The sequence below is a fragment of the Bubalus bubalis genome, chromosome 5 (assembly GCF_019923935.1).
Source record: "Bubalus bubalis isolate 160015118507 breed Murrah chromosome 5, NDDB_SH_1, whole genome shotgun sequence".
Taxonomy (NCBI): domain Eukaryota; kingdom Metazoa; phylum Chordata; class Mammalia; order Artiodactyla; family Bovidae; genus Bubalus; species Bubalus bubalis.
The window spans coordinates 100,797,568-100,816,503 of NC_059161.1; the positions used below are offsets into that span (position 1 = coordinate 100,797,568).

The 18,936-nt window shown below is 37.2% G+C and overlaps 1 protein-coding gene across 4 annotated transcripts in view; it reads right to left on the reverse strand.

The window, feature by feature from the left end:
- Window positions 1–18,936, reverse strand: part of LUZP2 (leucine zipper protein 2) — a 518,159-nt gene that overhangs the window by 281,100 nt on the left and 218,123 nt on the right. For 3 of the 4 annotated variants that reach the window (XM_044943452.2, XM_025286284.3, XM_025286283.3), the window contains exon 2: window positions 2,925–3,042. In XM_044943452.2, coding sequence (XP_044799387.2) covers window positions 2,925–3,042 — 118 coding nt within the window. The remainder of the gene's footprint in view (window positions 1–2,924; window positions 3,043–18,936) is intronic. The other variant, XM_006064754.4, reaches the window with a different exon arrangement.

Genomic DNA, 18,936 nt, shown 5'->3' on the forward strand with positions numbered 1-18,936 from the left:
TTGGACTGCAAGGTGAGCAAACCAGTCAATCTTCAAGGAAAACAGTCCTGAATATTCATTGGAAAGACTGATGTTGAAGCTGAAACTCCAATACTTTGGCCACCTGATGTGAAGAGCTGACTCATTGGAAAAGACTCTGATGCTGGAGAGATTGAGGGCAGGAGGAGAAGGGGACAACAGAGGATGAGATGGTTGGATGGCATCATCGACCCAATGGACATTAGTTTGAGTACACTCCGGGAGTTGGTGATGGACAGGAAGACCTGGTGTGCTGCAGTCTATGGGGTCGCAAAAAGTCGGACACCACTGAGAGACTGGACTGAACTGAACTGAACTGAACTAACATTTAGATAAACTGTGGGATTTCAAATTTAGGGCTTCCCAGGTAACTCAAATGGTAAAGAATCTGCCTGCAATTAAGGGAGACCCGGGTTTGATCCCTGAGTCGGGAAGGTCTCCTGGAGAAGGAAATGGCAACACACTTAAGCATTCTTGTCTGGAGAATGCCATAGACAGAGGAGCCTGGTGGGCTACAGTCCATGAAGTTGCAGAGAGCTGGACACAGCTGAACAACTATTACACACAAAATTTATAAAAGCCACAGAGGACAGTGGAGGATGGGGAGCCTGGCAAACTGCAGTCCATGCGGTTTAAAGAGACACAACGAGTGAACAACAGTAGACAGTTATTGGAAAACTCAAAGGGGATAATATATGTGTGACAACTTTGCATAAATATGCTTATTCATTTCGCTATCTGCTATACTCTGGCATTGTAAAGGAAACCAAAATTAAAAAGTCACCATCTTTTCTTCAAGAAATTGAAGAAGTACAAAAGTACAAGATAAAGAAATATAAAGGCAAAAAGAGCAGGTAGACAGATGGGGCTCTGCAAAGTGTATGGAATTAAAGAGCAGGACAGCACTTAATAAATAATCATTTCCCCAGCAATGGCAGAGAAGTGAGATGCACATCTTGGAAAATAATTTTGATGACTTTGAGGATACTAAAGATTGATATACCTAATAATTAATCAATACAATGTTTATTGACTGATCAGTATTACTAAGCCATTCAGGCGTTATGGTTACAGAGATGAACAAGACTTACAAAGATCATATATTTATGAGGCCCTATTGGAAAATAAAATATGTACAATTAGCAATATTTACTCATTTATTAGATGTATGCCTTTGGGAAATTTCTTTGACCTATTTGAATCTTGTTTCCTCATTTCAAAATTATAAAAAAGTTATCATAATTTTTTGAAGATATTGTTAAGGAGATTTAACAAGAAAAAATTTAAAAATTCACCTTGTACAATGACTGGCAAAAAATTTACAAATTTCAAATACATTTAGGGATTGACTTGTTCCTCTTTTAAAAAGGTAACTGTGCACAAAATTATACATTTCTTTCAAATAATTTCCTAGGCTGTAATTAGATGTCTTATCAGGCTACAGGTCCAGAGAGACTGAGAACCCTGGAAATAGTGTAAAGATTGACCGCTTATGGCATTTCTTTCACTACATGCTTAGAAAATTCTCAGTGCCAGATGTTCTATTCCTCTAAGAAGGTACAAGTGTCAAATATTCTTTGTTGTCTCGTAAAATTTTTGAATTTCCACTTAATGAAAAGGTACAGTTCTGGCATTGGCTTCCTATGGCAATCAATACACAGTCATTTTTTTTTTTTTTAAACTTTACAAAATTGTATTAGTTTTGCCCTCTAAGTGCATCCCTAATGTCCGTGTATACTTCCACCATGGAACTGTTGTTCCTGGGCTGTCACCAGCATGCTACCTGTCACTGTGTCCTCTTGGAGTCTAAGTGACTTTTCTATTTTCATGTTCTCAAGATGTAATACAGCTTCTGGAATGTGAGCTTGGGTGTTGGCTTCAAAATAGCAGACCTATCTCCCAGCTGTCCTCGTGCTCTTAGTTTCCGAGCCCTTTTCTAACTCTGTTTTCTTACCTATAAAATGAGACTAATAATAATCATAGCATAATTATCATGTGAAAATTAATTTTAAAAAATGAAGAAAGAGTACCTAACACAAGAGACCACATTCAATACACTGCCACCGCAGTGATTACTGACACCATCGTCGCTGTCACAGGACTAGAAAGCTAAGAACAATGGTGATTACGCAAGGTTCAGAAACGTGCTTCTGGGAAATAACTAACAGACCAGCTTTGAGTCAGACTGGTTGTATTTAAATTCTGGCTTCCCTTGTGACATTCAAGCATGATTCCTCATGTATAGCAAGAAAAATCACATTTATGATGCCTATTCTCATTGGTATATTATGAGAATTAAATTCTATAACACATGCAAAGCTTTTGGGGTACGCTGTATATTCAATAACTACAATGTTAAAGGAAAATATTAAAATATATTCTCAGATATTTCAGAAACTTTTCTTTTCAAGTATAGGTATTGTGTTTGGTTTTTACTTGAGATTTCACTGAATGTTAATACATTTTCACAGATGACACTTTCCTTTGTGAGGATTTACCCGCTGTAGTAATGAGGTTTATCAAAGAATTTTCAGAACTATCTTTTGTGGAATTTAAAGTTCTCTCCTAGAGATCATTTATATATTCATTTAAGTCTTGGCCATAATTGCTTTTCATCATTTTGTAATATAAAAAACACAGGGGTCAAGTTGATCTTAGAAGCTGTGAGAAACTGAGGGCTTTGCCAAGCACCCAAATTTCTCATTCCTGGATGCTTAGACTGCATTTCAAATGACATTTCTTTTCAAAGCTCATATAATAATAAATAGTAACTCCCATGTTCAAGCCCAGGAATATATTCAAAACTAGTAAAAAAAAAATTGTGGAAGTCTTCATGTATCAATCCACTGAGACAAACTAGGTGATTCCCTATACTTGGCTGCTGAGAAAATTAGTTTTCATCTCACCTGAAGGTTGGTTTTAATTCCATCAAGTTCTCTTGATGTCTTTGTCAGCTGACGGAGGATGGTGCTTCGCTCCTTAAAGACTTGTTTCAGCTGCTTTTCTAGCTCTTCATAGTCCTGTCTAACACAGAAAGAAAAGGCATGAGGGCCTCCCAAATTCTTCACTTGGCTCTACCCACTTTGGCCATGATCACAAACCCTTGCATTTTAAGCAAAGTCTAGATGAATTGAAACCTAATTATTAGGATGTTTTATTTTTATTAGTTCATCTAAAAAGGAATTTTAAAAAAAGCAGCTTAAAAACAAGATTTTATTTTGCATTGATAACTAGCCAGGCTAGTTTCCAGAATAACACTGTGCATCTTTTGCATCTATAACATAGTATATCAGATACCACTTGTAAATACAGATATTTTCCATGACATCACCACACTTTTTTCTCAGGTCCTTCAAGCTTTACAGCAAGACATTTGATTGGAACCAATGTAGCTCAGAGATTTAGATAGATTCTGACACTGGGGGACAAACTTGGGTAGAACCAGGACAGAATGGAGGGGGTTTTCTTCACCCTTGGTTTGTAGGAAATGAAGTCCACTGAAAAAGCACCCCTTTTCAAATTTCTACTACTACTAAAGAAGTATTGGACAAAGCAAAATGCCTCTAAAAATCAGTCAGTCACTATAGTAATTACAGTGAAGTTTGAACAAACTTGTTAACTATTATCACGAAAGAAAGACTTATCTATCATATATACATGCATATGTAATTTTTTCCCTATTTTTCTCATATGGACTTTGCAAGATAATAAGGTAGGTACTTAGTTCTAATTTTGCCAATATAAAAGACAGAGCTCAGAAAAATTTACTATGCTAAGATCTTACGCAAGGAATGAATGAACAAGTAGGGTGTGTATTTGTGTGTGTATCTGTATATGTCATAGCAAGTGTGTATGTGCATGGAAAAAATGTACACAAGGAAATAGTTGTCTGTGAAGCCTAGGAACTATACCTGATAGGGTAAAGTTAAAAATGATTAACTGGCACACACAGGCGGTTAGAGATTAGAGTCATGAATCCAAGGAAGACTTCCTGCTAAAAGTGATACAAAATATATGCAGTTTGATCTAGATGTCTATCAACAGATGAATGGATAAAGAAGTTGTGATACATCTATACAATGGAATAATACTCAGCCACAAAAAGGAATGCATTTGAGTCTGTCCTAATAAAGTGGATGAACCTAGAGCCTATTATACAGAGTGAAGTAAGTCAGAAAGATAAATATAAATATTGTATACTAACACACACACATATATATAAAACACACTTTTCACTTTCATGCAGTGGAGAAGGAAATGGCAACCCACTCCAGTGTTCTTGCCTGGAGAATCCCAGGGACAGGGGAGCCTGGTGGGCTGCCGTCTATGGGGTCGCACAGAGTCGGACACAACTGAAGCGACTTAGCAGTAGCAGCAACATACATATATGAAATCTAGAAAGATGATACTGATGAATTTATTTGCATGGTAGCAATGTAGAAAAAGACATAGAGCACAGACCTACGGACACAGAGGGAGGAGAGAAGGGAGAGGCTGAGGTGTACAGAAGAAGTGAAGTGAAGTCACTCAATCGTGTCCGACTCTTTGCGACCCCATGGACTGTAGCCTACCAGGCTCCTCAGCCCATGGGATTTTCCAGGCAAGAGTACTGAAGTGGGTTGCCATTTCCTTCTCCAGGGGATCTTCCCGACCCAGGGATCGAACCCGGGTCTCCTGCATTGTAGGCCATCTGAGCTACCTGGAGAGAGTAATAAACTTACAATACCATATGTAAAATAGATACCAATGGGAATTTGCTATAAGACTCAGGGAACTCAAACAGGGGCTCTGTAACAATCTAGAGGGGTGGGATAGGGAGGGAGATGGGAGGGAGGGGACGTGGGTGAACCTATGGCTGATTCTAGCTGCTGTTTGATAGAAAACAACAACAATCTGTAAAGCAATTATTCTTCAATTAAAAAATAACTTAAAATGAGCTTTGAAAGATAAGTAGAATTTAGCTATAGGGAAAGGAAATGCATGTATAAATACTAATAAAAATGAAAATACGTGTATAAATGTCAGAAGGTTTGGAGGAGGATTTAGTGGGTAAGAAATCTGCTTCTGAAATGAGGATGTGGAGAATATGAGCAAAAGAATGCAAGTCTCTTAACATGGTTAGGAGGATGAGCATTGTTTTGAAAACAAGGAGAAGCAACTGGAGAGTTTTAAGCAGGGACTGACCTGTCAGCTTTATGTTTTGGAAAGACTTCTCTGGCTACAAACTGGGAAATGCACTGGAGGAAGGAAAGATGTGGAGAAAAGTAGGCAGTGGAGGAAGTTACCATTGCAATAATCCAGGGAAAAGACTGTGTTCGCCTAATTTAGATTCAAAGCACTAGAGACAGAGAAGCTTGGATTGATTTCAGCAAAACATATAAAATTGAATCTATGATATATAATTAAAATTTTTGTATTCTGTGTGTATGTTACAAGGAAAGAGTGGGAAGGAGCTAGTCATTGATGTTGCCAAGTCTCTGGTTTAGGCAACAGTTAAATGCAGCCCTTCACTGAAAGAGAGTCCACTGTATAAACAGGTTTTTAGTGAAAACTGGGTTGACGCATTCTGTATTCAACTTATAGGAAAATGGATCAAATTCTCTCTTTAGTTTCTTTGTCTGTAAAAGGCAGTGCTACATGACCTCATGAGATTGTTATATGTTACATGGAGCAACTTATGTAAAACTTTGAACACGTAGGAGGTAATTCATTTTTTAAAAATATAAAATTTTTATGACTGAGGAATTTGATAAATTTACCATCTTTCTGCAGAATTATAAAGGAAATGGGTCTACCACTGAGCTTAGTCATGACTAACAAATGAATGCCATCTACAATAGTTTTCTATTACAGTTCTTTGCCTTTTCTCATTTTTTTTTTTTTAAACACACGTTTCTAGCACTCTTCACTTTCTTCTTATTCAAAGGAAATTGGAATGCTCCACTGTAAGAACCTCAATATTTCTCCCTGGCTTTGAGATTTTCACTGATGAATCAGCCAGTAATAAGACAGCTATTAATGTCCCAGGTTTCCATTCAATCTCATTAGCAAAGTCAAATAATGAATAGCAAGGCACACAGTCATCTACGTCTAATTATACAACTTTACTTCATGACCTGATTTATCTTCCTGAATATCTGTGACAATAGACACATCTCCAAAGTTATTTTAAGTGACCATAATCAATCACAGTGTTACATTCCAAATATTGACAATGTATTATATGCAAGATGGTCTTCTGTGTGTTCACTTTGCTAACCTTCAGAACTCTATGAGAAAAGCATTAATATTAATAAGTTCTAGTACTAATTCTATTTTACAGTTGAAGAAACTGAGTCACAGGAATAATAACTTCCAGTAACATATTAAGGAAGTGTATCAGTCTCCAGTATCCAATGTCTTTGCCACCGCACTGGAGGAACATACTGATTGCCTAGAATTTTGTTATAATTAAAAGTTCACTGTGCCCATCACAGATCTCATTCTGTGCTATTTCTGCCATCACTGTTGCATATATAAGCTTTCAGTATTTGGATTTATTTGCCATTAAATAAAATTATAAATAGCATTGCTTTATTATTACTTTTAATCATCTTTTTGTTGGCATATAATTGCTTTACAATGGTCTGTAATCAGCTATGTGTACTCATATATCTTCTCCCTCTTGGACCTCCCTCCCACCCGCTTCCCTATCCCAGACCTCTAGGTCATCACAGAGCATGAAGCTCAATTACCTGTGCTATACAGCAGCCTTCCACTAACTGTCTATTTTATACATATGTGCTAAGTCGCTTCAGTCATGTTCGACTCTATGTGACCCTATGGACTGTAGGCCACCAGGTTCCTTGGTATACGGAGATTCTCCAGGCAAGAATACTGGATTGGGTTACCATGCCCTTCTCCTGGGGATCTTTGCAACCCAGGAATCGAACCCGAGTCTCCTGCATCTCTTGCACTGCAGGCAGATTCTTTACAGCTGAGCCACTGGGGAAGCCCATCTATTTGACACGGATAATATATATATATATATATATATATATATATATATATCAATCTTAATCTCCCAATTCATACCACCCTCCTCTTCCCTCCCTGTTTCTGAGTCTCTACTGCATGCGTGCTTGCATTCTCAGTCACTTCAGTCATGCCTGACTCTCTGTGACCCTGTGGACTGCAGCCCACCGCCAGGCTCCCCTGTCCATGGGGATTCCATTCCTGCTCTCCAAATAGTTCTATTTGTGCCATTTTCTTAGATTCCACATATATACGTTAATATATGATATTTGTTTTTCTTTTTCTGAATTACTTCACTCTTTTGATGGAATCTCGGTCAATACATATCATTCAAATGACCCAATTTCATTTCTTTTTATGGCTGAGTAATATTCCACTGTACATATGTACCACATTTTCTTTATCCATTCATCTGCCAATGGGCATTTAGATTGCTTCCATGTCCTGGCTATTGTAAATAGTGCTGCAATGAATACTGGGGTACATGTATCTTTTTGAACTATGGTTTAATTCCATTCTCATATTTGGCCTTCAAGTAACTTCATGAGAAAAAGAGAACCAATTTTAATTCCTTTATTTTCTGGCAAATATAATAAGAACCATGAGGATACCATTTATCAGAAAAATAAAGCCAGAAGTGTTAATAATACAACTCTAGATTCAATCTTTCAAAGACATTATAAAAGACAAAACCAGTTACTCTGTAGAAGTAAATTACCTTGACAGAAGCATTTGTTACAATCCTATCCGATTTTCTAACATCTACAAATGAGTGTATGTGTATCTTCCAATACATGTTTTTTCCCAAGACAAAATGCAAAAAATACAATGTTCATGCAGTCATGTTTTGCAACTGACTTGTCTTGGAGCTCTTTCCATGTCTACACATATTAAAATCTGTTATTCCCATACAGTAATATATTTTGCTGCTGCTGCTAAGTCGCTTCAGTTGTGTCTGACTCTGTGCGACCCCATAGACCGCAGCCTACCAGGCTCCCCCATCCCTGGGATTCTCCAGGCAAGAACATTGGAGTGGGTTGCCATTTCCTTCTCCAATGCATGAAAGTGAAAAGTGAAAGTGAAGTCGCTCAGTCATGTCTGACTCTTCGCGACCCCATGGACTGCAGCCTACCAGGGTCCTCCGTCCATGGTATTTTCCAGGCAAAAGTACTGGAGTGGGGTGCCATTGCCTTCTCCGGTAATATATTTTACCACTGGACATTTAAAGTGTTTTCAATTTTTCTTTCTTTCTTGAAAAGTAATGAAGTCCATATACATGGGTAAACATATTTTTCCTAAAATATATGTTGCCATAAGTTGAAATATTTCACTTCAAAGTTGACATGTTAACTTTGATAGGTGCTGGTAAATTGTCTTCCTTTATACTAGGCTGTTTCCTCATTATTATTTTGTGTTGTCACAATTTAAATTTTTGCAGTTCTGACAGTTCTTCTGGAAGTGGCATCAGCAGACTCATCCCATTTTAGCATGCTCTGAGGAGAAGGAAATGGCAACCCACTCCAGTGTTCTTGCCTGGAGAATCCCAGGGACGAGGGAGCCTGGTGGGCTGCCGTCTATGGGGTCACACAGATTCAGACACAACTGAAGTGACTTAGCAGCAACTTAGCAGTAGCAAACTAGGCTTTGGCTTCCAGGCAGCTCAGGTGTTAAGAATCCACCTGCCAATAATCTCTGGTCAGGAAGACCCCTGGAATAGGAAATGGCAACCCACTCCAATATTCTTGCCTGGGAAATCCCATGGACTGAGGAGCCTGGCCGGGATCCAGTGCATGGGGGTCACAAAGAGTTGGACATGACTTAGTGACTAAACAACAAGGAGAAAACTAGGCTAGTCTGCACTTCTCTTATCAGTGTATTCTGATAGTCTTCTCAACATGTTCACCTGAAATGGAAATTGCCCTCCTTTCCTTTATCTATTTGTTGATATTATGAGTGAACATTGATATCATCTTTCTGATATGATTTCCAATCACTTCCTCCCTGTTGGCTCAGATGGTAAAGTGTCTGCCTACAATGTGGGAGACCTGGGTTCAATCCCTGGGTCGGGAAGATCCTCTGGAGAAGGAAATGGCAACCCACTCCAGTACTCTTGCCTGGAAAATCCTGTGGACAGAGAACCCTGATAGTCTACAATCCATGGGGTCTCAAAAGAGTCAGACACGACTAAGAGACTAAACTTTCACTTTTTCACTTCCAGCCTTATATGATTATATTGGGTTGGCGAAAAAGTGCATTCAGGTTTTTCCCTAAGATTATGTGGAAACCAGAACGAACTTTTTGGCCAGCCCAACATTTTCATTAATCAGTACTTTAATGAATACTTATATTTCTTCCTTTATAAGCTATCTGTTTAGGCCTTTTGAAAGTGTGAAAGTGAAAGTCACTCAGTTGTGTCCGACTCTTTGCAACTATACAGTCCATGGGACTCTTCCAGGCCAGAATACTGAAGTGGATAGCCATTCCTTACTCCAAGCGATCTTCCCAACCTGGGTTAGAACCCAGGTCTCCTGCATTGCAGGTGGATTCTTTACCAACTGAGCCACCAGGGAATATTTTGGGTTAGTGACTATATAAATTTTCTGGAGCTGCCGTAACAAGGTACCACAGGATGGGTGGCTCAGGCAACAGACATCTTGATCTCACAATTCTAGACCCTAGAAATCCAAAACCAGGTTGTTGAGCAACTTCTTATGAGGGTTGTGGGGGGAGGATCTGTTCTAGGGCTCTCTACATGGCTTGAGGATGGCTGTCTTCCTCTTATGATTCTTCACATTGTCTTCTGTGTGTGACTTCATGTCCAAATTTTCCCGTTTTAGAAGGACATCAGCCAATCTGATTCAGAGCCCAGTCAAATGACCTCATTTTAACTTGATATCTTCTGTAAATATCCATCTCTAGATGATGTTACATATGAGGGGTTAGGTACTTCCACATATGAATAATGGGTGAACACAATTTAACCCATAACAGTTATCTATTGATTTGCAGACTATCTGTGTTCTGTTTGGTTTTCTGTTGTTATCATAAGGAAAATATTTTCCAAATCTGTTACTGATATTTCATTATCCCTACAATTTTTAAAATAACTATTTAAAATACATATTATTTAGAATATTTTTGTATTTTCTACACAAATAATCATGTCTGCAAAAAAAAAAAAAAACCATAGTTTCTCTTTTTGTTTTCAATTCTTAAGTCTTTTACTAAGTTTTTTATCTTACTTTGCTATCAGAACCAAGAACCTATTCTACAATGCTCAATAGAATTGGTGACATAAATATTATTTTCTTTTTCCAGATTGTAGAAATGCTATAGACATCCTCTTCTTATTTTATATGGTAAGGGAAAGACCTTTCATTATCACAAATATGGTATTTACTACAGGCTTTTTTAGTCACTTTTTTTTGTGTACGATTAGTAATATTTCTTCCCTAAATTAGTACAATGACATGTAAAAAATTGTATGGTTTGCAGTATCCATTTTGGGGAGGTGTCTACAGATTCAATGCTTTAATATACTTTTAACTATTCAGATATCCTAACTGTCCCTGTGTAAACGGTAATAAAACACATTATTTTTAGGAATCTTTTCATTTTATTGTCATTGATTTAGTTCATGATTCTAGGGGTTAGCAATTTTGTCTGAGTGCCACTGGGCAGTTCTCTTCTTGACTGAGTTACTCTTGTTTCTTTGATGAGTTCCTGGGCAACTAAACAGCTCTGCCCTGTGACTGATATGATATCATTTGTCGGTGAAGACAACAGGCCCATCCATATGTTACTCTTCCTCTAGCCCAGCCCATATTTCAGTTGGTTAGAGTTTTAAGAGAATTAACAGAAGTAAAGGATACTTTTTTCAGGTTTAATCTTGAAATTGCAAAATGCTACATCTGCCATAATGTACTGGTCACAAAGCAAGTCACAATTTCAGTCCAGGTTCAAGAGGTAAAGAAATATACTTTCGAAAGGAAAACTTTAAACATCATACTGCAAATTAGCAGGTATATAAGGAGAAAAATGAGTATGGTCATATTTGCAAATGACCTGGCACGTAACCCCATTGCTGAGTTAAGCTCCTGTACTTTATTTCTCAGGGATTTGTCCTTTGAGTACTTGCCACCTTGTGCGTTGATGGTTTTCCAATGTAGTCAAAGGGATTTTTTGTCTTATTTTTTTTTTTAGTTTTTCCATTAGCTCCAAAACTGTTTGACAATGAACTTGTCTATTTTCACTAAAGATGAAAGTCTGGGGGCCATTATTTAACAAATATTATTTTTTTAACCTCTTAAGGGTAATTAATTGCTCAACTGAATCCCACTTCTTCACCAACTCTGAATATTTGAACATTTTTATTTGCAACTACCCAATGGGATGACAGAGGATGAGATGGCTGGATGGTATCACTGACTCGATGGACATGAGTTTGAGTGAACTCTGGGAAATGGTGACAGACAGGGAGGCCTGGCATGCTGCAATTCATGGGGTCGCAAAGAGCTGGACACGACTGAGTGACTGAACTGACTGACTGACTGAATTTCACAGTCCTAGTTTAATTCTACATTATCTAAATTATTTACAGCATTATATTAGTTCATTTCTTATTTGCTTCTCCAAACCAATTAATGCACTGCTTTCAAATCAGACTTTCTAAACTTAAAGTTTTATTTGGATCAACTTATAGTTCAAAATATCGATGCCTCCCTAGGTTATATCAAGGTCAATGTCAAGGTTGCTTGTCTTCTGGCTTGAAACTATCTTCACAGTCCTTCAGTTTCCTTTGCTCAGGTTTTCTTTGCTGATCTTTATCATCTTCTGTGTCCTGTATTTTGCTAATTAACAACTAAAGAGAATTTCTTTAAAACATTTAAATGTGTTTTTCTTCATTTGCATTTGTATGAATAAACTGAAATTAAAATAAATTCCCCTAGTAATCATATATTAACTTCCTCCTAAGAGCCAAGACTCTCAAAAAACCTCATACTCTAGACTTACCACTTTTGATTTTACAAATGAACATAACATAAATACAACCAAAATCCTCTATATACATCAAGCCAGTCTCTTCTCTTTCTCTATTTCTCTTCAGAGTCTTATATTAACAGTATAATTTTAGATGTATGATTTATATACGTATGATTTATGTATACTTATGTATATGTCTCACCACAAAATTAAAATTTTTGATTGCATGAATACTGTCTTGTACTACTATTGCCTAACATAATATTTTCTACTGACAATGTTAAATTTTACTTGAGCCCTGTGCTCCTGAAAACTATCAGTAGTTCAGATATTGACCCCAAACTTCTGTGTTCTAGGAAATATCTTACTGCCAAAACCAAGCCTTACCATATGACTTAGATAAGACTCACAGATGACTCCCTTGTTAACCTTTGACAAAGTCAAACATAGATCTGCCAAAACCCTATCTTTGTCTCATAGATGATTAATAAACTGAAATATTGGCCCACACTGACAAATCTGTACAAAATGCCTGCTACTTCACCTCACCAAATTACTGCCAGGCTTTTCTCCAGCCCAAAGGCCTCTTGAAGGTTGTCTCATTTTGAATTTAAGAAAGTACTGGAAACTTAAGCAAGCATTGGAATATGAAACATCAAACCACCTTTCCCTAGCTTATCAAATCCTTCTGAGAATCAGGTGATGGTGAAGAAACACTGTCTGATCATACAACCTGCTCACCCTATTTCCCCAAGCCCACTTTCCCTTTTATTTAATCACTTCATGGCAAACAGAGGCAGAAAAAATGGAAACAGTGAAAGACTTTACTTTTTTTATTTTCCTGGGCTCCAAAATCACTGTGGATGGTGACTGCAGCCACGAAATTAAAAGATGATTGCTCCTTGGAAGAAAAGCTATGACAAACCTAGATACATAATTAAAAAGCAGAGGTATCACTTGGCTGACAAATATCCATATAGTCAAAGCTATGGTTTTTCAAGTAGTCATGTATGGATGTGAGTTATGTGAACCATAAAGTGGGCTGAGCACCAAAGAATTGATGCTTTTGAACTGTAGTGTTGGAGAAGACTCTTGAGAGTTCCTTAGACAGCAAGGAGATCCAACCAGTCAATCCTAAAAGAAATCAACCCTGAATATTCATTGGAAGGACTGATGCTGAAGGTGAAGCTCCACTCTTTTGGCCACCTGACTGAAAAGCTGTCTCATTGGAAAAGACCCTGATTCTGGAAAAGAAAGATTGAGGGCAGGAGAAGAAGCAATCACCAACTCAATGGACATGAGTTTGAGCAAAGCTCAGGAGAGAGTGAAGGACAGGGAAGTTTGGCGTGCTGTAGTCCATGGGGTTGCAAAGAGTCAGACATGACTTAGCAACTAAACGAAAACAATTATTTAACTTAATGTTTAAATTGTTCTGAATTGGGCCAGTGGAGACCTTTACAAACTGGCTGTCGTATCTTATGACTTGTTCTCATCATTTGAAAGTTTTCCTTACTCCTTTGTTCCTTTGATGATCTACCATAACAAACATTCCTGAATGTTTATTTCAAATGCAAATACAATTAAATCAATGACACATATGGAGTAGACTTTTAATGTTTCAACATCATTTGAATTGTTTTTAGCTTTTATTTTAAATGAAAAACAAAATAAAGCTATGTCAGTATTTTGAATACCTCCAGATTTAAACCTCATAAATTTCAAAGTTCTGAATTAGCATTATGAGATCTCAAGAAAATTTGCTTTTCCTCCAAAAAAGAACAAGAGCAACAATAACTGCCAAAATACAAACCTCCATTCAACCTGTCTGCAGCATTTCTGCTTATATATAAATAAGCATTTATTAATGTTTTGGCAGCCAAAACTCTTTATTTTATTTATTCTTAAAAAACTAATATCTAATATTAATTATGTACACGTCAGACATATGGTAGGTATTTCACACATATCATTAATTCTCATAATCATTCTGAAATGTAGGTGATATTATATCCATTATACAAGCAAGAAAGTAGAGATTCAGAATAACTTCTCCAAGGTCACATAGACAGTATATTATATAGGTAGTCTTCAACTCTAGATATATTTGATAATAAAATATTGCATTATGTAGTCTCAATATAATAAATGAACCCAGTAAATATTTTCTTGGTTCCTTCTACATGCAGAAAACGTTGGAAAAAATTATAAACATTAGCGATACATTATCCCCAATCTAATGATTTGCAATATTAGGTAAAATAGAACACAATATGGAAATGAGTATAACATATGGAAAATGTGATAGTCTTAAGTCATTGTTGGAAAAGGAAATGGGTTGTCATTTCCTTCTCCAGGGGATCTTCCCTAGCCAGGGATCAATTCTGTGTCTCCAACATTGGTAGGTGAATTCTTTACCACTGAGCGACCAAAGGAGTCCTTGGGACTAAGGCATTAGGAGAGATCAACTTCAGGTTAATCAATCATGGAAAATTTTAAGGAAGAAAATATAATTTTGTTAGGGGTTGAATGACGCATAGGATTATTAAATGCAGTAGAGGGAAAAGATATCCTAAGCAGAGGGAACAATATAAGTGATGATAATGCAAATGGGGAAGTGCTGAGTGCATATAAATTGTAACTCAGAGAGTAATATAGTCTAAATTGCATACAGGGTACTTATTGGGCTATGGGGTAAAACCAGAAAAAGTTGGTAAGATTCAAGTTATCAAAATTCTTAAATGCCATGCTCATGAGTTTTGTACGCTTTCTATAGGAAATTTACTGCTCTGTGAATCACCAAGGAAGGTCTATTTAGGAATACAGATAGTCAGATTTCCAACTCAAAAATATATCAAAAAAAGAAGTATCTAAATTATCCTTCCCCCAGTTGTCAGAGCTATTCCAAAATGTAGACTTTATTTATTCACAGGCAAGAAGACTGAATAAGAGTGACGTTAACTAGGCTTGGCCAGAATATTAAGCTGGCGACCACAGAGAATTATATTCTGGGAAACGTTTGCAATGCTTTCCCTCAGAAAATTAAAGACAGCTAGACAGCTATAGAACTCCTGTGAATCTAGGCTCAAAGGCCACGGATTATTTTGCTAAGAGGCATCTGTGTTATCTGAGGCCATTCTTTTCCTATTCTTTGTATCAGTCTTAACATTCAATGTGACCACAAAGATATTTGCATAGTGATTTTCTTTCAAGGTCTGCCAATGCAAACTAAGAGAATAACCCAAAGTCCACTAGAGATCTGTGGCAGAATTCATTCTGGGTCCCTATGTAGAGAAGTCTAGAAAAGTATCTTTTAGGAAAGGAGGGACTCTCATATAAATATGGTCAAAAATGGAAGTATTGCAAGCCTTTTATCAAGATTTCTTGAAACTAAAATACTCAACTCTTCTCCTACTAATCCTACACCTGGGGATCGATTTATCTAGCCCTTAAGAGCATAACGGGGAGGTGATGGAATTCCATTTTAGCTATTTCAAATCCTAAAAGATGATGCTGTAAAAGTGCTGCACTCAAAATGCCAGCAAATCTGTAAAACTCAACAGTGGCCGCAGGACTGGAAAAAGTCAGCTTTCATTTCAATCCCAAAAGAAGGCAATGCCAAAGAATGTACAAACAACTGCACAACTGCACTCATCTCACATGCTAGCAAAGTAATGCTCAAAATTCTCCAAGCCAGGTTTCAATAGTACATGAAGTGTGAACTTCCAAATGTTCAAGGTGGATTTAGAAAAGGCAGAGGAACCAGAGATCAGATTGCCAACATCTGCTGGATCATGGAAAAAGCAAGAGAGTTCCAGAAAAACATCTACTTTGGCTTTATTGACTATGACAAGACCTTTGACTGTTTGGATCACAACAAACTGTGGGAAATTCTTCAAGAGATGGGAATAGCAGACCACCTGACCTGCTTCCTGAGAAATCTGTATGCAGGTCAAGAAGCAACAGTTAGAACTGGACATGGAACAACAGACTGGTTCCAAATCAGGAAAGGAGTATGTCAAGGCTTCATATTGTCACCCTGCTTATTTAACTTATATGCGAAGAACATCAAGCAAAATGCCAGGTTGAATGAAGCACAAGCTGGAATCAAGATTGCCGGAAAAAACATCAATAACATCAGATACACAGATGACACCACCCTTATGGCAGAAAGCGAAGAGAACTAAAGAGCCTCTTGATGAAAATGAAAGAGGAGAGTGAAAATTTGGCTTAAAACTCAACATTCAGAAAACTAAGATCATGACATCTAGTCCCATCACTCATGGCAAATAGATGGGGAAACAGTGACAGACTTTTTTGGGGGGGCTCCAAAATCACTGCAGATGGTGATTGCAGCCATGAAATTAAAAGACGCTTACTGCTTGTCAGAAAAGTTATGATCAACCTAGATAGCATATTCAAAAGCAGAGACATTACTTTGCCGTCCAGAATGGGTTTTCGTTGACAACATGATGTTATTTTAAGATGAAATGATATACCAGTTAAAGCTATGCGGGATGACTTGGAAGGGTTTCCATAAAATATTTTTGAGTAATAAAAGAATGATTAGTATAATGCATTTGTATACTTATATTATACACTAACCATGATGAATAATGCCTGGTGAATGTACAAATATGTGTTTGTGTCTATGTGTGCAAGCATGAAAACATATTAGTTTAAGGTTAGACATTTGAAAAGGAATGAGTTAACAGAGGCAGAGGAGAGTTTCAGATAGAGGGAATTTAGGAGATCAAAGACGATAAAACAGGAAAAAGAAAAAATAGACTGTGTTACCTTTATATAAAAGTATGTGTATACACATATGTGTATAACAAACTCAAAGGTTTTAATTAATAAATTTCAAAAATAAAAAACTGAGCTTTTCTAAATAAACAAATCAAAGAAGACATATGACTTTGATATCTCCATTCCCACACAACTGTTCCTCACAGCTAGGCAGGCCCTGTATAGATCTTTTGATATGTATTATTTTTTATGTTTTCTTAAAATTGATTTTCCTTATTAGAGGAAAACTGCTTTACAATGTTGTTTTGGTTTCTGCCATACAGCCATGATAGTCAGCCATAATTTTATTTATATATATATATATATATCCCCTCCCTCCTGTGCCTTCTCAGAAAAGAAATACTTACTAGAGCAATACTTTCCAGATTTAAAATACAGGAGACACAAAAAAAGGTATAAAAAGTAGAAAAGACTGTTCTATACATCAGTGTCTCTTTTGCTGTCTTGTACACAGGGTTATTGTTGCCATCTTTCTAAATTCCATATATATGCGTTAGTATACTGTATTGGTGTTTTTCTTTCTGGCTTACTTCACTCTGTATAATAGGCTCCAATTTCATCCACCTCATTAGAACTGATTCAAATGTATTCTTTTTAATGGCTGAGTAATACTCCATTGGACTCTGTGAGAGAGGGAGAGGGTGGGAAGATTTGGGAGAATGGCATTGAAACATGTAAAATATCATGTATGAAACGAGTTGCCAGTCCAGGTTCGATGCACGATACTGGATGCTTGGGGCTGGTGCACTGGGACGACCCAGAGGGATGGAATGGGGAGGGAGGAGGGAGGAGGGTTCAGGATGGGGAACACATGTATACCTGTGGCGGATTCATTTTGATATTTGGCAAAACTAATACAGTTATGTAAAGTTTAAAAATAAAATAAAATTAAAAAAAAAAGTAGAAAAGAGTCACTGTCATGATGCATGTTGTAACATATTCATTAAAAACGAAATTTGAAAATAAAAATTTGAGTTCCAAATTTTGTCACTTAACCAGCTAGTCAGACATCAAGAGAATTATTGTAACTCTGGGTCTCAGTTTCCACATCTGACATAAATAGATTAAATTAATGTCACAGGTTGAGGAAAATTTATGAAAATACTATCAGTTTTCTCATATAAGGGCAAGGAGAAATTTAAAATGAGAGACTTATTCTTCCCTGTTGAAAATAAGGATAAAGACCTTCTTCCCTCTGAACATTTACTTTAGAAAACTCAAGTTATTTCTCTGTCTCTTTGAAATACATGTAAATCGTCACTAAAGGTAAATAATCCATTGCTGCTGCTGCTGCTGCTGCTAAGTCGCTTCAGTCATGTCCGACTCTGTGCGACCCCATAGATGGAAGCCCACCAGGCTCCACCACCCCTGGGATTCTCCAGGCAAGAACACTGGAGTGGGTTGTCATTTCCTTCTCCAATGTATGAAAGTGAAAAGTGAAAGTGAAGTCGCTCAGTTGTGTCCGACTCTAGCGACCCCATGGACTGCAGCCTACCAGGCTCTTCCATCCATGGGATTTTCTAGGCAAGAGTACTAGCCAGCTTTAAAACCCAACAGTATCCTTCTCAATTGCCCTAGGAACTATTTCTTTGAAATAGAACCATTGAGAAAGATCACATCGGTATCTCCCAGTTTCTGGGAGAGAGTAGGAGTCAGACTTCAGCAGGTACTTCCTTTCAAGATATAAAACTACTTCCTGTCATAGAGATGCACTGTTTATTTTTCTTTTGGATGAAGCCAATTAGCTAAAGCAGATGAATATCCAACTACCAAATGACTTTAGGATGTGCAGTGTGTGACCAAGACTACAACCGAGCCCTCTTAGTTGAGAACTAATTATTTTTCATATTGATAAAATGTAATAGGTTGTATCTGCTCAGCTGTGTATCGATAAAAGGATGAGGGCTCTTTCTCTCTTCGCAAACTTTTAGCATTTTTTCTGTGATGCACATCACATTCTGGTTTAGTGTTTATTCAATAACAAAAATAGTTTTCTTTCTCTTCTATCTTTGTGGAGATGTTTTCTGGCTTGGGAAGAGATCTAATTATAATTTCCCCCAAGTAGTCACTTAATCTCTCTAACACAGGAGAGAGATAAGGAGAGAGAGAATCCGA